The sequence below is a fragment of the Poromitra crassiceps genome, assembly GCF_964638095.1.
Source record: "Poromitra crassiceps genome assembly, chromosome: 1".
Taxonomy (NCBI): Eukaryota; Metazoa; Chordata; class Actinopteri; order Beryciformes; family Melamphaidae; genus Poromitra; species Poromitra crassiceps.
In genome coordinates this window covers 76,816,521-76,841,738 of record NC_139623.1, presented here as the reverse complement: position 1 = coordinate 76,841,738, position 25,218 = coordinate 76,816,521, and the positions used below count along the sequence as shown (strand labels likewise).

Genomic DNA, 25,218 nt, shown 5'->3' with positions numbered 1-25,218 from the left:
TGCAATTATGAACCTCAGTTCATCCAAGTTTGTGCACATCAGTCCTTTTTATTTTTTCCGTAAAGCAGAAGCGCAAATTATCTTGCGACTGGCAAAGACTTCCAAGCTGGAAGAGTCCAAAATGGGCCAGATCTTTGAGCTCACTGAGATGGGTCTTGAGTTTGGTGAATGCTGTTGTCTTTCCTATTCTGTACAAACTACTTGTTGTGTCACAGTCAGTGAGTGCATGACATGCTGGTAGACAGCAAGAGCAATGTATCAGACAGTGATATGGTGTCACAGTCACATGTCCAAACCCCTGTTATGGAGTCCTATCGTCAAGGGATGGATTGTCAGAGATGGAGCCATTTGACCAGCTCTATTTAGGAAACCCCCAGCACCTACAGAAGTGAGAGACATTACTTACTTGTATTGCAAAGATGCAAACTGGAGTGGAAAGGGCCAGTGCCTCTCTGTTGCCCTTCCAACATCTTATATACGCGCAGCAACAATGCAAGATCCAAATACTTTGGAAAAAGGTTACAATATGATACACAGAAGAGGGAAGAATGTAACATTGTGATAGCTTAATCTGACAAATGGACAATGATACTATAAGGATACAGTATATTAAACATGATCGTCTCCAGATAGACAGGCTGCCTCCAGACTGAACAATATTTAGACGGTTTTGTTTGCATCACTCTTTTACAATCCTTACAATTGCAGTCCATGGAGTATAAGGTTGGTTTTTATTTCTCTGTTCTGTTTTATTCTTGCCTTGGTTATTTTGTTTTCTAATCCATTTTTCTAGTCTGTTTTTGTGATTGTGTATTATGTATTATGATTACTATTATACTTGGATTAATGTTCCAGTTTCAATAAAACTTAAAATAATATTTACACCTTGTATTTCTATGTTTTATGGTAAATGGTAAATGGCCTGCATTTATATAGTGCTTTACAATCAGTAGGTACATTCACCCATTCATACACCGATGGCGGCAGGCTGCCACGCATGGTGCTGGCACACCATCCGGAGCAATTGGGGTTCAGTATCTTGCCCAAGGACACTTCGGCCCCTATCGTTGCATCGGCCTAGTTTCTACGCCGAGCGCCTGGCGCAGTGGGCGTGGACCAGCGCACTTGATATCTTGGTCTTGGCGCTACACGCAGTCTAAAGCATTACAACCACGCCTTTTAAGCGTAAAATTATGCACCGTCATGCTCATTGGATAAGTGCAATAAACAAATCGCACGCTTGCCTTTTAAGCTCCAATTCCACTGGTCCAGCAAAACCAGACAGAAGCCAAGCGCTCTGCCCCCCCCCCCTCCCTTCATCCAGGCTGTCTGTCTCCATATAGGCTATTATTCCATATTATTATGCTTCTCAAACCAATCTAACTGCAGTTTAAATACTGCAAGCATGTAAATACGCTACACTATAGCAAGATCAAAGTGAAAAGAATGTTCTAAATGCATCAGCTAGAAAAATATAGCCTATTAGATTGGTGAAAGTTTGTCCAGAAAGATATCATTTTCTCTCGCCTGCTGCAGGAAGGATGATGCACATAAATATACCCTACATTATGTAAAGTCATTGCATAAATGTGTTTTTATTGTAAAACTAAATGTGAAGTAGGGCCAAGTTATTGGAGCGGACATCACAGTATAGCAGATGACAGTAGGAAGCGCGTTCCGCTGTCACTTATCTAAATCACGTTAAATCGACAAGGGATATACCGTAAATTCCGGACCATAAGGCGCACCGGTATATAAGCCGCAGCAGCAAAATTGACTGTTTTTTACATATATAAGCCGCACCGGACTATAAGCCGCGGGCGTTTTGATGTTTAATTACCATATGTAAGGGTTCGTACACAGAGGGGATTGTCGGGAAAGAGATGGCTGTTTGGGGAAGCTCCCATTTATTAACATTTCAACAAAACAAAACAAAAGTCAGGTCACTAATCCCCAGACAAAATCACACAACAATAGGCTATATGTGCAGCAAACGGCTGTAACCAGAGAAGTCAAGTCACTAATCCTCGTCTTCCTCTTCTTCCTGCGTACTGAAACCACCAAAGTCCTCATCTTCAGTGTCGGAAACGAACAGGTTCAGGGTGGCTTCGTCAACCACTCTCCTCTCTCCTTCATTGTCACTCAAAACCAACGAACTCCTCTTCGTCACTGTCGGTGTCGGCATCGAACAGCCTCTGAAGCCTCTGACGGCCCTCAGCGCCAGCTGTGGCGGCGTCATCCTCTTCATCCCGCAGCAGTCCAGCCTTTTGGAACCCGTTGGTGATTGTGGATGTTTTCACACTCCTATAATATTCCGTGATCTTCCTTTGTGTGAATTCGCCGAAGTTTGTGATTTTCTCCTGGTAGTCGGGAGGGAGTTGTTCAGTAGTTCTCGCCCGGACGGACAGTCCCTTTCGTCTCATGAATCGGAAGCACCAAGATGGGCCACCTATGAAATGTTCAATTTTCATTTCGGTGGCGACTGTTTTGGCCTTCAGTCGGATCTGCACCGTGGAAACGCCTCGGCCGTCTGCTCTCTGGGTCAACACCCAATCTTCAAGGGAATCTTCAAGTTCGGGCCATCTGCTTTTATGACCTCTGAAGGACTTTTTGGTCTTCTTGCACTGAGACAGTTCCTCCTGCTGCACCTTCCAACGCCTCACCATTGACTCGTCGATGCCCAGGTTACGCGCTGCTGCTCTATTTCCCTCTTTTAATGCGAGATTGACTGCTTTCAACTTGAAAGCTGCGTCGTGTGAATTTCTGCGTACCTTCCCCATGGTAAGTGAGAGAGAGTTGCTTCTACTGCTCGTCTTGTTGTGATTCCGGGCTGCTGATGAACTTTGAACCGGTAGGAGTAACCAGTTGATTTCCGCCAATGATGTCAAGTCTTTCATACACAAAGGCAATTCAAGGTGCTTTACAAAAAAATAATCGAAAAAACAAGCAGCAAAGCAATGCACATAAAATGTGCTGATGAAGCTGTGTAACCTGTAAAATCCATCGATTTTGGAGGTCACCGAGTGGCCGTTTGCTTACCGTAATTACCATATGTAAGGGTTCACGCACAGAGGGGATTGTCGGGAAAGAGATGGCTGTTTGAGGAAGCTCCCATTTACCGTATTACCGTAACATTTCAACAAAACAACATAAACACCACCTTTGTTTATTTTTACAGTGCACACAGTGTCCGCGGTGTGGTGAAAAGAGGGCAAGAGAGGAAATTAAAACAGAAGTGGATTTATAGTTAGGAAGAGTGCTAAAAAAGAGAGATTTTATTTGTATTTTTTTTTTTTTTTCTGAAAAAATCCATAGATAAGCCGCACCGTTATATAAGCCAAAAAACGGGGAAAAAGCCGCGGCTTATAGTCCGGAATTTACGGTATATAGGGCCAGGAGGACATATATGTTTCACTTAGGGTGGTGTTTTAATTTCGATGTTTTATTTGGTCCAATATTGAAATGTTCTACAATTGCAGGCTGTGTTACCATTACACATTATTTTAGATCAACCTTTTATATCTATTTCGCCTCATTTGGTTGCTATTTAGTAGCGAAATGGAGTACCCAATTGCATGCTGGGACATTCACAGGCAGTGAACTTACAACTGCTATTTCCTATAGGACGTGTGTTGTGTCTGTCTGAGCGAGGGAGTCAGAGAGAGACAGTCGTATTGTGCCTGTCAGACTGAGGAGAGAGGGAGAGAGTGACACAGAGAAGGGTGACAGAGGAGAGAGCCAGAGGGGAGGGAGAGAGCCAGAGGGGAGCGCTCCGCGCAACTGGCGCACTCTGAATAGGCCTGGTTTTCAAAAGCGCAAAGCGCTAAATTTACGCCAGGTGGGAAGATAGCAGTACGCCGAGATTTAAGGCCGACACGCCCACTCTGGGCCATTCTGGGACTGCGCCACGCCCATTCGGCCTAAAGCGCATTTGGCAGCGTAAAGCCATATTGATATCGTCCCAAAACAGGCGCAAGGCACGTTTTTTTGCGTTTAAGGCACGTTTTAGCGCCGAAGGCTTGTGGGAGAATAGGGCCCTTCGACATGCAGACTGGAGGAGGTGGAAATCGAACCACCGACCTCTTTTATCCAAAGCGATTAGTGGACGACCTGCTCTACCTCCTGAGCTACAGCCGCTCCAGGTGGTTTGTAATTTAGATCAACTTTATTTTATTGGTTTACCCACATTCTGACTATTTGGTGATGTAGTTCAGCCACCTGGTATTTCCCTCTCCAAATATGATGACCATCAGAGTGAGCATTCTTAACTCATTGAGTGCCACGGACGTCGATCGACGTCAAAGTAAATAGTGACGTAGAGTGCCACGGACGTCGATCGACGTCAAATGCGTTTTTTGACGGTGGGACGTGGATCAAAGCCTCCTGGATCTCCTGTACAAATATTGTAGCTTTTGGAGGTGTATAACCTATTTTACAGACCCATTAGGTGGCGACAGTGCTCTCCAGATTAGAGGAAGGTCCGGAAAACTGCAGGAAAAACCCCCGTGATCAAAGAGAAAGCGCTCATGCTGCAGCCAGAGCCATACAGATGGCTCTGACTGACTGCAGCTGACGTTGGCTGCGAACACAGTCAATCCGCGCACACAACTGAGCTCCTCTGCCTCTGTCTGTCTGTCTGCATAGTTTCTTCACACGATTAGCCGCCAGAAAGGCAGCACCCGACGCCGAAGGGCCAAACCTTTCCCTGCAGTCCGGGTTGGCATTTCCTTGTCTCGCTGGCATTTCCTTGTCGCGCTGGGAGCCGGCGCAAAAAAACGGAGCGCTCCGAAAGATAGACTGGGTGCGTGTGGGGAGGAGTTTGCAGCTGAGGGGGGGAGAGGGGGGTGGGGCACGCATGCACCACACAACTACACCACGTCACTACATCAGAAAATATTATCTTCAGACTCAGAATGTGCTTGACATGCTGCATTTCACAAAAGGCGGAATAACTCAGCTTCTAATTTGAAAAGTGTCTTTTTGCTCAAAACAGCCTATCTTCTCCGGCTCATAACTAAAGAACGAAAAATGGGATCAATAAACTTTTTTTTGCAGATGATAGAAGAGAGTCTCATCGTTCTTTGTGCGTGTTCGGTGTTTACATAGTAATATCACACAATATTGTGTGGGCCTCGAGAAATCACTGAAAACGCTCTGAAACTCTGGCACTGGGAGCGTCCGTTCTCCAAAAGTGGCTGGCACTCAATGAGTTAACTTATAGGCTATTATGCCACTTCACTTATCCACCATTCAGAATGACCTAATTTGACAGTTTCAGAGAAGAGGTAGTAGGTCTATGTCTAAAGAAATCTCATTTGCAATAGAACTGTACCAGATATCTCCATACAACTACTGGTCAGTGTTCAATAGCACCCTAGACAATTCAGTAATGGTATATTTTCCAGGGATTTCTGTTTTTCTGATAAATGAGAGAAAAGTGATGGAGTCCTATGTTCCTATCACCACAAAGTACAATTTCCGCCTAAACTAAAGCTATATTTACAGGACTATAATTCATGATCTTTTTAGGTAAATCATTTTCTGACTATATGGTGATGTTGGGCAGCCACCTGGTTCATACCTCAGCAAATCTGGTGAGGAAAAGAGTGAGCATTCTCAAGTTATGGGCTTTTCTGTCACCTTTACCCTATTCGGACTGGCCTAATTTGGCTCTTTTTCAGGGATTGGGGTAGTTCTAAAGAACAACCAAAAAAACATTTTTTCCCCAAAAATAAAATTTGCCAAGAATCAATTTCATTAATGGGAGACCCTAAAGATAAGAAAAAACATTGTTGTCATTTGTTCTACCTCGGGTAGGGGTATCTCGAAAACTAAAGCCTTTTTTGAGGACTTGCTGCTAGACTAATAGGCACTGATGGAAACTTAAGGGGCACACACACACCCGCGCGCATGTAAACTTAAGGGCAATACAATTTTGTGAGCAACACACACCCGCGTACGCGCCAATAGAGCAGGCCAGCTCGGCGAGCTGCAGGGCAGGCGAGGCCGCGCAGCGGGTGAGCCTAGGAATCGAGAGCGCGTAGCGCACGAGATGCCTAGTGCTATAATATTCTCTCATATAACTTATTGTTACACAACCTGGTCACACACAACAGCAAGTATGTTAAAACCCATCAACTCTCTTCAAGAAGACAGTTAACATTTTGGATAGGAAACCTCTTCATTTCCATTATTGTAATATCAAGAAGTTTGATATTTTTTAACATGGACAGCTACCAAACTTTCATGGATGTTTGTCTTGTTTTCAAAGTTTTAAATGGGCTTGCCCCCCCACCACTAAACGATTTCATAAAAAAAAAAAAGAATAATCTTGGAACAGGCTACTAGCACAAATCAGGGACTGTGACAACTATTTAACATAAAAAAATCTCAAACAAAGCAAATCAGTCATGTACCCACACATACAGTAATAACAGTTTCCTCCCCTGGTGCCCCTTTCTGGGGGACTTTCGGTCCATTAAGCACTCTTAACTTTTTACTGTGTGCTAGAGTCGTCCCCATTCTCATGTGGATATGATCGATATTTATGTCTATTTGTTGTGGTTGTTTATCTTTTGATCTGGTCTCCTCATTTAGAAGGATATAGAGGCGCCCTTTATACCTCTATATCGTCTCTGTATGGCGCCTTTTTATTCATACGGGGCTGCCGTAGGCGTACTTAAAATGGCGTCTGACTCGACCCTCGGGAGCTCAGTCCGGTCCATACAGAAGATGCGGGTGCGGCCCGCCACGCAGCTTGTTGATAGTCTATACTAGTTTATGTCTTGTTTTGCTTGGTTTTGTCACTTTTGTCCTGTCCCATTTCATGGGACCCCTTTTGACCATGTGAGGATTATCTGGGATTCCTCACGCATTCAACCGACCGGGATGGCCCATTGTCGGGATGCTTCAGGAGGCCGCATCAGCTAAAGCCTTGGGTGGGTGACCTGCTCAATTGGTAAACAGCCTTTCAGTGTTAATGTTACAGTTATCGGTGTAGTAGTATAAACCCCTAGACAATGAATGCCGCAGCTGGCATTGTAACATATGGTGGCTACGTCTGGGATTGAGATAACGAACAATGCCAAGTTTGTATGTATCTGAAAACAGATACATCCACATGAATTTATACTGAATTTGTAACACTATGTATTTTTTTATAGTACAGTAATACTGTCTGTGATTTGTCTTTTGTACTGTTTGTTACATGTCTTGTGATTTCTTGTTTTGTGTGTAGTGTACCTGCCCTGATGGCATATTTACATTGAGGTGTATTGCTGATATGTTGATTGATGTGCACTGTCCCAAATAAATAAATAAATAAATAAATAAATAAATAAATAAATAAATAAAACATTTCCAGTATATCAAGAGTAGACCACACCATGACATTTTCTGGTCACCCTGCTAGGAGTGCATCAAAGTATGAAACATGTTATTTCCTGTTGCCAGTTGGTGGTGCTTTGACTATAACTGAATATTGGCATGTAGATGTCTTCAGGCCAGGACTCTCATCAATCATGTGAAGTTTGGGGCAGTTTCGACCACCATGTACAGTCAAGTTACAATCCACTTTTGCTGTTGCCAGTAGGTGGCGCTATGACTATAACTGAATATTGGCATGTAGATATCTTCAGGCCGGGACAATCATCTAACGTGAAGTTTGGGGCATATTTGACCATGTACAGCTGAGTTACAAACCACTTCCTGTGTTGCCAGTAGGTGGCGCTATGACTATGCCCGTGTCCAAATTGCACCAAAATAGACACTGCACTTCCTCAGGTTCCCAGCAACACACTCGCTAAGTGTGAAGTTGATCGGACGAACGGTTGTCGAGATAAACCACTCTCTGTGTTGCCAGTAGGTGGCACTATGATTATACACGTGTCCGAATTGCACCAAATGCAGCACTGCACTTCATTAAGTTCTCAAGTGTGAAGTCAGCAGGGCAAACAGTTGTCGAGATAAGCCACTTTTTGTGTTGCCAGTAGGTGGCGCTATAATTATGTGCATGTCCAAATTGCACCAAATTTGGCATTGCACTCTGTCAGGTTCCCAGCAGCACACTCCCCAAGTGTGAAGTTGATTGGACAAACGGTTCTCGAGATAACCACTTTTTGTGTTGCAGAGAGCGCTGTGGGGGGCGCGTGTTTAATCCTACGCCACGTCGTCCTGGCACCAGCGGGGGAAAGCATTAATATCTGGCATTTGGCATTCAACACTGCACTAAGTCAGGGTCCCACACACACACGTCATGTGCCAAGTTTGAAGTCGATTTGACGAACGATTCTCCAGATATGCCAAGGACAAACAAACTCACTCACATAAAGACGGTCCCAGAATGAATAGGTAGAAGTATAGATAAGAGAGACAAGAACAGCTCAGCATACCCAGAATTCCCAAGTGTTGTTGGTTCGGCGGTCGCTCCTTCTGTATTGTGAAGGTTTCATCGGTGTACTCTCTGTACACCACCTTTTGATAGCGTGAGCCAATCCTGGTCTCCCCTCTCTCCACAAATATACTGCCTGGACTGGGAGACACACACACCAATTTGCTAGCATTAACAAACTTAAGTACTTAGTACTAAGTTAGGCTGTAAATCACAGGTTCCAGCTCCAAAACAGAAATACTTCCAACGTGCAATTATCTAGCGTGAATGCACACACACACACACACCTGTTTTCAGCTGTGGCATGGTGTTTCTCCAGCTCCCAGGCTCTGTCCGGTGAGTAGTCCCACTCGATTTCTTCAGCGCTGATAAAATACTGTACAACCTTGGACGGCCCTCTGTGTGTGTGCGCGTGGTTCACATTACGCCCCGGACAATCCTTCACCATGTACTGCTGCCTCATCCCAGCTGAGTAGTGGTCTGTGACTCTGCAGCTCACTTCATACACACCTGTGTAGGCAATGAAGAGAGTTTTTAGTAAGAACTATGCAACATCGTAACAATGAAGAGAGATTGTAGTAAGAACTATGCAACATCATAACAATGAAGAGAGTTTGTAGTAAGAACTATGCAACATCGTAACAATGAAGAGAGTTTGTAGTAAGAAGAACTATGCAACATCGTAACAATGAAGAGAGTTTGTAGTAAGAACTATGCAACATCGTAACAATGAAGAGAGTTTGTAGTAAGAACTATGCAACATCGTAACAATGAAGAGAGTTTGTAGTAAGAACTATGCAACATCGTAACAATGAAGAGAGTTTGTAGTAAGAACTATGCAACATCGTAACAATGAAGAGAGTTTGTAGGAAGAACTATGCAACATCGTAACAATGAAGAGAGTTTGTAGTAAGAACTATGCAACATCGTAACAATGAAGAGAGTTTGTAGTAAGAACTATGCAACATCGTAACAATGAAGAGAGTTTGTAGTAAGAACTATGCAACATCGTAACAATGAAGAGAGTTTGTAGTAAGAACTATGCAACATCGTAACAATGAAGAGAGTTTGTAGTAAGAACTATGCAACATCGTAACAATGAAGAGAGTTTGTAGTAAGAACTATGCAACATCGTAACAATGAAGACAGTTTGTAGTAAGAACTATGCAACATCGTAACAATGAAGAGAGTTTGTAGTAAGAACTATGCAACATCGTAACAATGCGTGGAGTTTGTGGTGGCCCACTCATTCAAATGTTAAAGGTAGGGATGCACCGATATAACATTTTTTGGCCGACACCGATATTAACATTGCTGTTATGGCCAATAACCAATATTTACAGATGTCGATATGACCTGTATAAAAACACATTTCTATGATAATCAAATGTTGTACATCGTGAAAAACACATGTAAACACTGTGAATTAGGAAAAGTAATGCATTTCTTTATTTCCAAAACATTTGGAAAAGCCCATCAAGCATAGATTTACCGCATTGTTTCCTCTCAATGTGAACATTTTGGCTGGCGGACTGATGCCGAATCCCGATATGATTGCTGATATATTGTGCATCCCTAGTCTCGGCTCCCAGACGTTTGGTGAGCTGCGCCACCAAACGTCTGGGAATTTCACTGTCAGAAACGGTGTCTCCGAGCGCGGCGAGAACCGCCGGCAGCAGACACGCCTACATTTATTATTTGAATTTTATTTGGTAGCGGCAATGCCATTTATCATAGTCCTAACACAGAGCATATATGATATGCTCCAAACAAAATTTATAGCTGTGGTTTATTTTACAATAATTTTTCCTACCCGGAAGTGGTCCGCTTGCTACTGTGAAGTCATCAGCAGGCTCTGTAACGTTAGCCTCGGGAGTCGGGTTTATCGCTGGGGGAAAGACCTCTAGCCGCCGGGGCCGGATGAAACACGTCCTATTAACAGGTTGGGCCCTATTCTCCCACAAGCCTTCGGCGCTAAAACGGGCCTTAAACGCAAAAAAAACGTGCCTTGCGCCTGTTTTGGGACGATATCAATATGGCTTTACGCTGCCAAATGCGCTTTAGGCCGAATGGGTGTGGCGCAGTCCCAGAATGGCCCAGAGTGGGCGTGTCGGCCTTAAATCTCAGCGTACTGCTATCTTCCCACCTGGCGTAAATTTAGCGCTTTGTGCTTTTGAAAACCAGGCCTATTCAGAGTGCGCCAGTTGCGCGGAGCGCTCCCCTCTGGCTCTCTCCCTCCCCTCTGGCTCTCTCCTCTGTCACCCTTCTCTGTGTCACTCTCTCCCTCTCTCCTCAGTCTGACAGGCACAATACGACTGTCTCTCTCTGACTCCCTCGCTCAGACAGACACAACACACGTCCTATAGGAAATAGCAGTTGTAAGTTCACTGCCTGTGAATGTCCCAGCATGCAATTGGGTACTCCATTTCGCTACTAAATAGCAACCAAATGAGGCGAAATAGATATAAAAGGTCGATCTAAAATAATGTGTAATGGTAACACAGCCTGCAATTGTAGAACATTTCAATATTGGACCAAATAAAACATCGAAATTAAAACACCACCCTAAGTGAAACATATATGTCCTCCTGGGCCTATATATTCTCTTGTAGATTTAACGTGATTTAGATAAGTGTTAGCGGAACGCGCTTCTACTGTCATGTGCTATACTGTGATGTCCGCTCCAATAACTTGGCCCTACTTCACATTTAGTTTTACAATAAAAACACATTTATGCAATGACTTTATGAGGCAGGCACAATATGCCCTCCGGACCGCTATTAAAAAAGCACAGAGAGACTATGGAAGGCAGCTGGAGTCAAAACTGGACACCAATAACCCCAGACACCTGTGGAAAGGCCTCCATGCTGCTACAGACTTCAAAGAGGTGAAACGACAGAACCCCAGCACGTCACCCACCCTACCGGACGAACTCAACGCGTTCTACGCTAGGTTCGACCCCTCTGCCAGAGCGCCTCCCCCCCGAGACGGCCTACAGAGAGGAGGTGAGGGTCCTGGAACAATGGTGCCAGGACAACCACCTCTCTCTGAACGTCTGCAAGACCAAGGAGATAATTGTGGACTACAGGAGAGGGGGGGGCGCACACCCCCCAATCACCATCAACGGCACAGTGGTGGAAAGGGTGGACAGCTTTAAGTACCTGGGAGTCAACATCCACCAGGACCTGACCTGGGCCGGCCACACCGCCACTGTTGTCAAAAAGGCCCAACAGCGAATACACGGACTCAGGCGCCTTAAGAAATTTGGGCTAAGGAAAGAAATCCTCAGGGACTTCTACAGAGGCACCATTGAAAGCCTGCTGACTGGCTGCTTCACCGCCTGGTACGGGAACTGTACCACCATGGACCGCAGGGCGCTACGGAGGGTGAGGCGCGCGGCCCAGCACGTAACAGGAGATGAGTTGCCAGAACTGCATGAACTGTATAACCAGCGGTGCCTCAGGAGGTCCCTGAAGATCATCAAAGACACAAACCATCCCCACAACAGCCTGTTCTCCCTGCTACCCTCAGGGAGGAGATACAGGGTTCCAAAAACATGCACAAATCGCTTGAGGAACAGTTTCTTCACGCAGGCCACGAGACTCCTTAAAATACACAAATAGTGTAGTAGTCGTACCATACCGTACTGCAGCTGCTACCATTATGTATGCCTAATGTTTAATTGTATGTTTAATAAGGTACATGCTATTTGCACCTGCATGTCAAATACGTCGAATTTAAAATGTCTGAACACGTCTAACGTATGCACATGACATGTGCACCTATGTGCAATGAATAAGCCACTGACTCGTCTTATCGCTATTCTGCCTTATTGCCTATTGCTGCTTAGTATTGCTTATTGATGCCTAATTATTATTGCCTATTGCTCATTGCTTGTTGCCTATTTGTACTATGTCGTAAACGGAGTCCACAGCACAAGAATTTCACACGTGATACTTGTACCATGGAGTGACAATAAAAATCTTGAATCTTGAATCTTTACATCAGGGGTGCCCACACTTTTTCAGCTTGGGAGCTACTTTTAAAATGACCAAGTCAAAGTGATCTACCAAACATATTTATTTATATATATATACACTGAGTATACAGTGGAAAACAGTGGAACAGTGGAAAAACAGTGGAAACAGTGGAAAAACAGTGGAAACAGTGGAAAAACAGTAAAAAAAAATTAAAAAAAATAAAAAAATAAAAAAAAAATCCTCCCCTCAATGCCATGCGATCGACCACACTACCTTTGCGATCGACCGGTCGATCGCGATCAACGTATTGGGCACCCCTGCTTTACATAATGTAGGGTATATTTATGTGCATCATTCTACCTGCAGCAGGGAAGAGAAAACGAAATCGTTCTGGACAAACTTTCACCAATATAAAATTAATCTCATCATATAGGGATAGGCTATATTTTTCTAGCTGATGCCTTTAGAACATTCTTTTCAATTTGATCTTGCTATAGTGTAGCGTATTTACATGCTTGCAGTATTTAAACTGCAGTTAGATTGGTTTGAGAAGCATAATAATATGGAATAATAGCCTATATGGAGACAGACAGACTGGATGAAGGGAGGGGGGGGGGGCAGAGCGCTTGGCTTCTGTCTGGTTTTGCTGGACCAGTGGAATTTGAGCTTAAAAGGCAAGCGTGCGATTCGTTTATTGCACTTATCCAATGAGCATGACGGTGCATAATTTTACGCTTAAAAGGCGTGGTTGTAATGCTTTAGACTGCGTCTAGCGCCAAGACCAAGATATCAAGTGCGCTGGTCCACGCTCACTGCGCCAGGCGCTCGGCGTAGAAACTAGGCCGATGCAACGATAGGGGCCGTTATGTTTGTTTCTAAGTGATTCATATGTTTCTCCGCAAATGCGACGATGTTTTGCGAGACACCGGTTCTGCATGAGAACTGCCCCCAGAAAGCAGGCCCGCCCACAACACTCATGATTGGTTCTCCGATGCAAGGCTTCCAACAGCGCCACCTAACGTTATGCAAAGATTTAAATAGTAATATTCTCAGTCTTACAGGAGTGAAACGGATTAAGACTGAGGGCTGAGTCTAGTGCATCCCTAGTTAAAGGGGAGCTTACTGAATTACTTGAGATAGGCAACTGAGACTAATGACATGTCCCATACAACATTCTACCAAATGATACATGTTGAACTTGACTATCCATCCCATGTCAATGATTTCATAGGACTGTATTTTTACTCATAACTCATAACTCATCAACACATAAAACAGGAGAAACCTGTATTATGAGTTTTAGGCAAACGTCTACATTTGAAGAAATAAACGGATGGTCATTTATGGTGGAATTCCCCTTTAACCAGGCGGATGTATCACTAACAGGCTTGGCAGACATTTCCTGCACCAGTTTAGATTGTGGCTGTATATGTTTGCCGCTGTGAAGTGCTGGATGGAGGTGGTTATACATCATGGGAAACACACTCAAGATAATGTCAGCATGTTCGCAAAGAACATATTTGAAATGGATTCTTGGTTTGGCAGAGATACAATTTAATAAAAAAAAAACACAGACGTGACAGACCCAGAGAATGTGTGCGAGAGACAAAAGTATGCAATGTTTGGATTGTGTGTGTGTGTGTGTGTGTGTGTGTGTGTGTGTGCGCGCGTGCGTGTGCGTGTGCATGTGTGTGTAGAGAGCCATGTAACTGACCAGCAGTGTGTGGCTTCATGACAACTGCAGCAGTGGTGTGTGGGAACAGGCTGATGGTGTCGCGGGTCATACCCTGCCTCTGGAAGGTGTTGCCCTCGAAATAAACACCATGGATGTCCACCTCTGTACCTAGCCCAAAGGTGTACCACACAACTCTGTCCCCGGCACATACCGTCAGTCCAGGAAGGTTCCCATACATGAGCCCATTCACCGCTAAAATGAAGGGGATTAAAAAAAAAATATATATATATATATATATATATTAGAGAGACAAAAAAGCAGTTATGAAGGAAATGCCAGTAACTGCACTCAGATATGACAGTGCTTTGCAAGCTGCAGTCAGTATAAATATAATATTTAAAATTAAATACAGACAATGAGGCAACTAAATACACACGCGCACACGCACGCACACGCACGCACACGCACGCACACACACACACACACACACACACACACACACACACACACACACACACACACACACACACACACACAGTGATTACCATGCATCTTATTGCTCTCCTCAAAGTCTTCATCTGCAGGGTCCGTCTCATTGCTGCCAAACACGTTGATATTCTCCATCAAATACCAGCTCAAGTTCTCATCCATGACAGAAAACAGAAGGAACAACTCCTTATCCACGTCCCTCTGTTAAATAGCACAGACAGACAGTCAAGATCAATGCATGTTATCAATACCAAAGGAAATGGAACATGTAATACATTGTTCAGATCTGCTTCACACATTGTAGAATTCCCTCAACACACAGAGGGACATGCAATGCAATCCTTCAAAAGAAGTTAAAACACACATTGACAATGCTTGTCATTCTTAATAACAGCCGATTCTGAATGATTGCCTGTGAGTGAGTGAGCAGAATTGAATGTGAAGTGTCTGTCTGTCTGTCTGTCTGTCTGTCTGTCTGTGATTGAGTGAGTGAGCAGAATTGAATGTGAAGTGTCTGTCTGTCTGTCTGTCTGTCTGTCTGTGAGTGAGTGAGCAGAATTGAATGTGAAGTGTCTGTCTGTCTGTGAGTGAGTGAGTGAGTGAGTGAGTGAGCAGAATTGTGTTAAGCCACAGCTATGAGCCAGATTTTTTAATTAGTCAAGTAGGGCTGAGTAAATAGGCAAAAATGGCTAATTAGTGGCCAAAATGACTCGAGACAGGTTCAGCACCATGGGGAGCTGCAGAGTGGAGGAGCCCATAGGTGAGCTGAGTTGTAATGAGTGAAGTGCACTATGAAAACCTTCTGGAGGAGACAGAAGCTGCATGCCAACTCTGTGAACGAGGCCTGACAGTGAGGCCATTTACACCTGGCACTAAGGCTGGGTTCACACCGGCGACCCAAGCCTTGCCTACGCCTTGCCTTTACCCACGCTTTTAAATAGGCGTCCGTTTTAGTCAGCGAGGCTGTGTACACAGTGCGCCTCAGCGTGAACCCTGCGTGTACCCACGCCTTGCCTGTGCCTTGCCGATTTTATCGTTTAGGCGTGAGTTCTATTTTCAAGCCGACAAGGCGCATGCAGGCAGGCTTTTCTGTCAAGCCATGAAAGAAAAACGCGACAATATCCATGGGAAATGGCAAAGTCAACTGAATTTCAAAATAAAATGGAGTTACTACAACAGTGTTGAGCAGAGAGAGAGAGAGAGAGAGAGAGAGAGATTGACGGGTAGCTATCATGTGTGGCTTTCTCCCTGTCTGCAAACAAATCTTCATGAGAGAGAATAGCGACCGAAGAAGCAAGATGGACAATGTTGTTGTGCCAGCACATATTCTTGCAAGATCACCTCTCTAAAATGTCCGACTATAGTCAGACCTGGTTATACATATCCAGCATCAATAGAACATTAAATATATCAGATTTATTTTACCTAGAGGCTACCCATGACAATTCTGGACAACACGTGAAAAAATACAGTCGGGAGAGAGGAGAGGCGCTTGTGACTCGGCTCCAGGTTCGGCGTGCAAAAGGCGTGCGGTGTGATCGCAAAAGCGTGTAACAGGTTCACGCCCAGCTCGGCGTAGGCGTGGGTTGAGGCAAGGCAAGGCGTAGGTTGTCTGTGTGAACTAAGCGTTACATTGTGATTGCGATCTGATCGGTCAAACCACCTCCGGAGGTGGTCAGGGACGCATTGTGACCACATTGAACACAGGTGTAAATGCAATGTGTCCTCCCCTCCCCTGATTGAGAGGACACCCGTTTTGGGTGATCAGATTGCAATCAGATTGCAATCTGATCACCCAAAATGCATGCTAACGCCAGGTGTAACAGGCTAATGTTGTCAAGCACTATCCGATTGCAATCTGATCACAGAAAATGCATGTTAGTGCCAGGTGTAAATGGCCTCTAATATGGCCAGTCACACAGGGACGGGTATTCCGCTAGTAGTTAGAGATCAAAACTACTGGCTTCATGTTTACAGTGAGTTGGCACCGGTAAGTAAGTAAAATACAGTACAACTGATAAAAATATGTGAAAATCGATATCAATATGAAAAACCAATATGAAGCTGATAATGGAATTGTAAATAGCTTACAAATGTACATTTGCATGTCTGGACACATTACTGTAAGCATGTACTTCATTTTGTGTTCATGATAATGTGAGTAATAATGCTAATAATAATAATCTGTCAGTGTCTGCTTATCAAACATGTGTTTTGTGTTCCCCTCAACATCTCAAGATGTTATTTTGCTACACGTACTTGCTGCATCATCTTCAGTACTTTGTGTTCCACTCTTAGCAATCTTATCTGCAGTGACCCAATTTCCCAACAGTGATCATTACAGTTTTGTCTGACCTAATCTAATCAAATAGCCTATTGGTGCCTTCCTGTAGTGAATGTTGTTTTCTTGTTACAGTATGTGTGCACAGTGGAAATCCATTAAAATGCTGTGTATTTTGGCTCCCTGAAACAATGAGAAAGGCAGACATTGATGAAGTCAAATAAAAAGAGAGAGAAAGTGTGTTCATACAGCACCTGGGTTCCGTTCTCCCCCAGCCTGCCTTTCTTGCACACCAGCAGGGGTCCCACCAATCCAGAGTTGGTGTCCTGGATGGGCTCACTGGCGGAGTAGTACAGGTAAGGGATACAGGGAGAGTCTGAGGCAGAGGGACCTTCCAGCACCTGCCACTCATAAGTGAAGGTCTCCCCTGGACCCACCTGGGAGCCAGGCTTGTCAACACCTGTCACACACAAAGCACTACAATTACCAGATCTGCTGCTTCTGTCTGTACAATCATCTTTTCATGCACATGACAGTGTTTCCCCTACCATTCTACAGGCCTGGCAGGCCCACCAGGCCAGAACAAAAATGGCAAAAAAATTATAATAACAACAACAACAACAACAACAAATAATAATAATAACAAGAGCAATACATTGTTGCCATGCACCATAGAGGGGGTCTCTGGTACAGACAACATAGCTGAGTTGTGGAGGCAACACTACTCTGACCTTTTTAAATGCTGTGACAAGCGATCCCTTTAATGTGGGAAACATTGCCCATGACGAGGCAGTGTCTATTAAAACTGTTGAGGTCTATCAAGCTATTGCCCAGTTGGCTGACAATAAAGCAAGTGGCTTAGATGACATCACTGCAGAGCACCTTAAGCTAGCAAGCCCTAGGGTCGCAGCTCTGCTTGCCATTTGCTTTACTGGTTTCATGAGCCATGGTGTGTTGCCTCAGTCTATGTTGTCTGTTACTCTTGTGCCGGTCATAAAAGACAAAGCAGGTAAGGTAGGAAGCATAGATAATTACAGGCCGATTGCTCTGGCTAGTGTGTTATCCAAAGTACTGGAAAGGATTTTATTAGATCATTTAAGCCTTTTTATTTCCACAACAGACAATCAGTTTGGTTTTAAAGCAAAGCATAGTACTGATTTGTGTATGCTTTGAAAGAAATTGTTGAGACCTATAGAAGGCAGAATTCTTCTGTACTAATTGGTTTTATTGATGCCTCTAAGGCGTTTGACCGGGTCAATCACCATAAACTGTTTTTAAAACTGAGTCAAAGAGGAGTGCCTGGCAGCATAACCCGTCTCCTGGCATACTGGTATGCCAACCAGAATATGCAGGTCAGATGGGGCAATAGAGTATCCACCCCCTTTGGTGTTGGTAATGGGGTGAGGCAGGGGGGGTTAAGGGGGAATTATGCTCACCCTGCCGTGAAGGGCGCGTGGGTGGAGCGAGGGGTGGGCGCGTCAAATGACGTAAATTTGTTGGGCGTGGTTATTCGCTAGCTCCGTCGGGCACTCGCGCGGTGCGACATTTTTTTCCTCAGAGCGCGAGCAGCGCACGGCTTCTCTCCAAACATGTCCGCTTTCGAGCCACTGAACCCTGAACACTGAGCTGTGTTTTCGCCACATTTCTTGACCCATGTGGTAGGCTATAAACTTAGATTTGCAACTGATCGTTTTTAGTCATTTCACCAAGTAAATGTGTTGTGTTGAGAGCATTATTGAGAGAGATTAAAAGCAGCACAGAGTAGTAGGCTATCAGGGCTGAGAAGTAAAAACGGCTTTCAGTAAAAACAAGTTTGGTGAGTCCTTCATGTGCTGATGTGCGGTCGTTTGAGAGTGAAAGCGCACACAGTACTGCACAGAGTTTCATTGCGACTTTTCACGGGCTGTTCTCACCATTGTACAATACATGCTGATCACTTTCTGAGTATAATGGCATCACCCCCAGCGCGAGGTCTACACGGTGACTCACGGAGACTCGCGGGGCCCCACCCCCACGGAGCTTTGCTCGAGTATAAGAGCACCTTTACTCTCCCCAGCTCTATTCAATCTATACATGGATGATTTATCTGACCAGCTAAATCACTGTAGGACTGGTTGTATGATTGGTAATACCTTAGTCAACCACCTTATGTATGCGGACGATTTGGCCATCGTCTCCCCTAGCAGTGCTGGGTTTCAACAACTATTGAATATCTGCTCCATCTATGGTGTCAAATTCGATGTAAAGTACAATGCCAAAAAAAGTGTGGTTATGATCTGTAAAGGGGACAGGGATCTCACTTTTCCTGCTTTTTATTTGTCTGATGTTTTATCTGTCTGTGTTAAAACTAAATATCTGGGTCATTTTATGACAGACCAAATGTCTGATGATGACGACATGTACAGACAGCGCCGTATGTTATATGCCCAGGCTAACATGTTGGTTAGGAAATTCCACTTTTGTTCTGAGGAGGTAAAGATAAGTCTCTTTAGGGCCTACTGTACCCCTTTGTACACTGCCCCCCTGTGGGTTAAGTATAAAAAAAGCTAGCCTCCACAAACTCCAGGTTGCATACAATGACTGTATGAGGATTTTGCTGAGAAAACCCAGGTGGACTAGTGCAAGTGAACTGTTCTGCCATGCAGGTGTCAGCACTTTTCAGGCACTTTTAAGAACCTTGATGTACAAATTTATTGGGCGTCTAAATGTCTCTCAGAACTCGAATATCATGCTACTAACCAACCCTGGTATTAGTTCTGTCAGATACCAATCACATATGTGGAAGTTTTGGTATAAGTGCCTTTTATAGATATACTGTGTATTTGTGTTCTCTGAATTGTTGTCTGTTATTATATCTGGACCCTGTGTCTGCAAATAAAGTTGATGATGATGATGAATAATAATAATAAATCTAAATAATTCCTGCTCCCCCCAAAATTTCAATAAACTTTTATGGCATATTATTACAATACAAGAATACTGGTGTTGACAGTAATAGAAGATGCCGAACCATTCAAAACAATAAGCATTTTGCTTTTAGGAGCATCGTGCCAGCGTGCGGCGCTGTTCCAAAACGTGTCAACGTGTGTCGTTGCCTGGGAAACGTATGGGAAACATCCCATAATACAACTGTTCGCATCGCATCCCATAATAGTATGATGATACTTGGGATGCCATTGCGAACATAGATGCAAACAGGTTAGCTAAGAGTTTAGCGTCACCAGCGAGGGCCCCCACCGTTGCGGTCGGGGTACGTTTCTAAATCCCTCCAGGCCTGAAAGATTTTCTAGGGGAAACACTGCATGAGATAAGATTCAAAAGGATCTTGGCATTTCCTATCACTATGCTTGGGTCCATTTTTAACTTTTCAATGGATAGTTAGTTCAAAACAGACCATGGAGGGCTGGGTTAAAAAAATCGATTCTCCGATTTTTAATCGATTTTTATTTTAATCCTCGATTATCGATTCATATGTCCAGAGATCGATTTTTTTTTTATTATTATTTTTTTTTTTTTAATAAACAGGCTAAAATATTATGCTGTGTGTGGTTTGAAACATAGTTTCAAGTTGACGTTTATTTATGTTTGTAGTTGAAACAAAAACATAAATACTGTAGGCTACATGAATGGAAATGTTTGATCATTAATATCTACTTTTAGAAATGATATAGGCTGAAATCAAACCACTGTGCATAATTGTGAAAGTGTCTTTATTGACAGATGAAAAGGCTGTTATTTACCCTTTGTCACCACCTGGTGAGTAAATATATGTGTAACTAAAACCATTAAAATTGACAACAGGTCTGCAACTTTTTTCCCCATGTATCTACTTGGCACAAAAAAGGTTGGGAACCCCTGTGTTACATAACTGGACAGTCATGTAATTCAGGGTACAGCTCAAAAAACATGTTTTGGTATCACTAACCAAATCGATATTGAAATTAATCGAATCCGAATCCGAATCGAATCGAATCGAAATGAATCGATTTGCAACTTTGTGAATCGGAATCGAATCGATTCCTGAAATTTGAACCAATACCCAGCTCTAATTAAACTGCTAGGCCAACCAGAGTGGAAGGATTTGATCATGCAAAGAACAGTGATTCAGAGCACCAGCTAGCAAAAAGACTACCTAGATAGAACTGCTATGGTACCAAGAAAGCCCAGTCAATGGGCCGCACATCCTCATTTGCATTCAACTACTGCTAAAGGTATACTATGCAACTATTTCAATAAAAAGCATTATATACAAAGGTTTCCCCTTAAAAACATCACTTCTGACCCATACAATACTGTGGCAGTGTGTTTATGTGGAGGGACGTTGCCCCCTGCCTGATTTTGGCACCGTTTACATTTGTTTGGCTATCTCGGGACATATTGAGGCGTATACATTGTGTGTAGAGGGGTGGGGGTGTAAGGTCTTGAATATATAATACTGTAAATCAGATTGAATCAAATTTGACTCATTAGACATAATATGGTACAAAACCATTTGCTTTGTATAGGGATGTGGATTTGGTGTGTAACTACAATTTGTGGCAGTAGGCCAAAGCAATCTAACAAAACTGTAATACACTAGATACATAACGTAAATTAAAAATATGGGCGGCAGGTTGTGCAACGATTATAGTGAAGGACATAGCTGGCGAGAGGAATTTGTAGAATGTGGAATCTATATGAAACTAGCTGCTTTGAAGTGTCTCACCATCATCGTAGCTGCTTCCCTGGAAGCGTTTGTCGTAATGCAGACCATGAGGCTGGATACTGAAGTTCCCATCGGCCTTATTCATGAACGTGACTCTGAGGGTGTCTCCTTCCTCAGCCCTCAGGACAGGACCTGGGGCAGATGTAAGACAAGAGAGATGGTGAGAAAATTATATGCCAGAGTCAAAATACCAGTGTACTGCCAGAGTGAACATGAGGAATAAAAGAGGGGAATATGAGACGTCCCCCCCAGGAGAGAAAGACACTTGGTTGAAAGAGAAGGCCTCACCCAGGATTCCCAAATGTTCTGTATCAGGCGTTGATGGTTTTTTGGTGGTGAAGGTGTCATCTGTGTATGCCGTGTATACCACTTTGAAGTAGGTCCCCCCGATCATACCCCCATCTGTGCCAAAGAACGCCTTTGACGCACTACATGCATGGAGGAGAGGGGTTGTGGGTATGGAGGGGAGGGGGGGGAGGGGTTGTGGGTATGGAGGGGGAGGGGTTGTGGGTATGGAGGGGGAGGTGGAGGGGTTGTGGGTATGGAGGGGGAGGGCATGGAGAACACAGGATGAGTGGAGTCAGAAGGAGTGACATGGCATGGATTCAAGATGTATTGACTGTATGTGGCATACTCGCCTTGATGATTCAGGGCTGTGGAATTTCATACTACAGTGAAACAGAACAGAAAAAAACAGCTGGCCAGTCGGAGGTTACAACTGTGTCAGGTCGTGAAACAATAACAAACAAAAAACAAAACAACTGAATTGCTATCTATACACTGTTTACACTAGATACCACAATCCTGACTCACCGCAGGAACGACCACGTCATAATCAGCCATGTTCAGAGCCAATACATATACACACACAACTTTGTTTCGGCAATAATCACCAGCCTTAAACGAATAGTTCAGCCCATGAGGATTTCAATCATGAGAGACTTGTAAGATATTTTAACACCTTAAGTGCCATAGCCGAAATAATTCGTCTTACATAATCCAGCGCTTGAGTGCCAGAGCCGAAATAACTCGTCTTACATGTTTTTTTGACGGTGGGACATCAATCAACCCCTTTTACATCTTCGAGATAACTATTTGGAGCAAGAGCATGTGTGTAATCTATTTTACCGACCACTAAGTGGCGACAGAGACCGAGAGAAGTCACAGCCACGGGACCCAAAAGCCACAAAAGCAGCCGCCTCCCGCGGAAATGGCTTGGCGATTTTAGTCAGAAGCCCGGACACACACACACAGAACGGACAGAGATCCCTTCCCCCCAGAGCCGCGCAGCAACGCGCGAACACACACACACACACACACACACACACACACACACACACACACACACACACACACACACACACACACACACCGCGGGAGAAAGCCATTCAAGGAAATGGCGACGCGATTTTACAGTAATCCATTTCAGACTCGTCTTGCCCGACAGGCAGACAGGCAGGCAGGCAGCACAACGCGCTTCTGACACGCTCCTCCTTCCTCCTGGCTCTAGAGCCAGGAGGAAGGAGGAGAAGACACACGGAGGGAGGAGTTTGAATGAGAGGGGTGTTTCCTGTTGTTATGGAGGAAATTACTGTTCAAAACTATTGTTTAGAATGTCTGACGGTCTTACTGATGCCAAAAATGAATGGTTAAAGTGACTGTTTCACAAAAAGCCATTTATCTCTGAATAAATTTCCAGACGCTGAAACCATGCTGTACTCAACGGCTAATATCTACATAACTACTAACTCTGCAAACTAACTCTTTTAGACAGAGAAAGCACACATTCTATTAGTTATTTTTAGATGATTGGTGTTCATGAATTCTTAACAGAAAAGAATCCTCGGCTCTTCTAAAATGAGCCAGAATCGTCAAAAACACCCCTGGCACAACTTACCTACAGGAATGAAAACATGGCTGGCATTCAATGTGTTAACAATCTTTATTGAATCAGAATAGACAGTTTGAGTATGGCGTATGACTCCATGATGTGACGCTCCTCTTGCTATGAGAGAGGGGGGCGTCAGTGCTGTATGAGATAGAAAATCCCCCCTAAGGGGATTTGTTTCCAACAGGAGTCATGACATTGGTGGTGATCTGGGGAGGTGGTGGGGTGAAGCTTTTGCTCTGGAGATGCTGGATGAATGCGGGATGCTGGCACAAGATGAGTGATGACTGCACAAGTGTGATTTAGGTGATGGGGGCTGTATATAGTACCAGGAGAAGGGCATTTATGATGTCATAACTGACGTAATTTGGGCAACTGACGTCACCCTGCAAAGGTGACGTCATAGAGAAGGTGACGTTGGAGATGGTACGTCATTTGGGCTGAGGGGTATGACAGCATGGGGTGCTCTACCTATGCCTTTTGGTCTTCCATGATTGAAATTCAGTCTAAGACTACACATAATGGAAATCTTCAAGATTCTGACTTTAATCTGAGAATTCTGACTTTAATCTCAGAAGTCTTCTGACTTTTTTCTCAGAATTCTGACACTTTTTTTTCTCTCTCTCAGAATTCTAACTTTATTTTCAGAATTCTGACTTAAACTCAGAACTCAAATAATGTTTCACATGTGCCCCTAATGCTCTTCGGTACTTTTAAATTGTGTGTGGTGTAAAAAACAACAACAACAACAAAAACAGGCGACCGCATTTGAATTCCCATGGACCCCAAGGTTGGGAACCACTGGGCTAACTCATTGACTGTATGGCTAACTCATAAAGGCCATTTACACCTGGCGCTAACATGCGTTTTCTGTAGGGGTGTCACGATACACTCAGTTCACGATACTGGGTTCACGATAACGATACGATACGATACGATTTTAACAATATTTTTTTAAACTTGAATAATGACAATATATGACTGGAAAAGTAGTATTTTATTTGAAATGCACAAATACAAAACATGCTGTTGTGGGAATTTGTTATTACAATAACAACTAGAAAAAACATGAGATTGGAGATAAGGCTTATCTTGAAATAGAATGAGTTACACCGTCACTTAGATTTACTTTGAACTAAAAGGTTTCTCAGCAGTATAAATTCTCATTATGCATCTTCAGTTTTTCTTCAAACTCAAACAACAAGACTTTTCTTAGTCTATTTTTTATGCATCTTCAGTTTTTCCTGTCAAGTAAACAGTTTTGCCAGAAACTCAATTGAATGGTTTCTCTCCTGTATAACTTCTCATGTGTCTCTTCAGAGACTTGTTCAACTGAACTACTTTCCACACATTGAACTTCAACAAACAAAGACGTTTCTTTGTCTATTTAAAAAAAAAAAAAAAAAAAAAAAAAAAAATTGCGATATGAGATTTCATCTCAACGATACATATCGTGACGTTTTACTATCGTGAAATTTCGTGGGACGATATATTGTGACACCCCTAGTTTTCTGTGATCAAATTGCAATCAGATTGTATTTTATCACTTGAAATGCTAGGTGTAAACACCCCCAAAACGCATCGAAGAAGGATTGCAATCTGATCGGCCAAACCACCTCCGGAGGTGGTCAGGGATGCATTGTGTACACATTGAACACAAGTGTAAATGCAATGTGTCCTCTCAATCTGGACACAGCAACTTTATGCGGATGGAGAGGACAACCATTTCTGCAATCTGATTGCAATCAGATTGCAGAAAATGCATGTTAACTCCAGGTGTAAATGGAATCAGGCTGAAGTGATAAAATACA

At 43.6% G+C, this 25,218-nt stretch overlaps 1 protein-coding gene across 1 annotated transcript in view; it reads right to left on the bottom strand.

Annotated features, from left to right (window-relative positions):
* hephl1b (hephaestin-like 1b) overlaps positions 1-25,218 on the bottom strand; it is a 78,579-nt gene that overhangs the window by 27,502 nt on the left and 25,859 nt on the right. The window contains exons 7-13 of the mRNA XM_083643529.1: positions 21,808-21,947; positions 21,520-21,651; positions 17,069-17,274; positions 14,590-14,734; positions 14,084-14,296; positions 8,677-8,899; positions 8,391-8,530 (exon numbers count right to left, since the gene is read on the bottom strand). Of these exons, the coding sequence (XP_083499655.1) occupies positions 8,391-8,530; positions 8,677-8,899; positions 14,084-14,296; positions 14,590-14,734; positions 17,069-17,274; positions 21,520-21,651; positions 21,808-21,947 (1,199 nt within the window). The remainder of the gene's footprint in view (positions 1-8,390; positions 8,531-8,676; positions 8,900-14,083; positions 14,297-14,589; positions 14,735-17,068; positions 17,275-21,519; positions 21,652-21,807; positions 21,948-25,218) is intronic.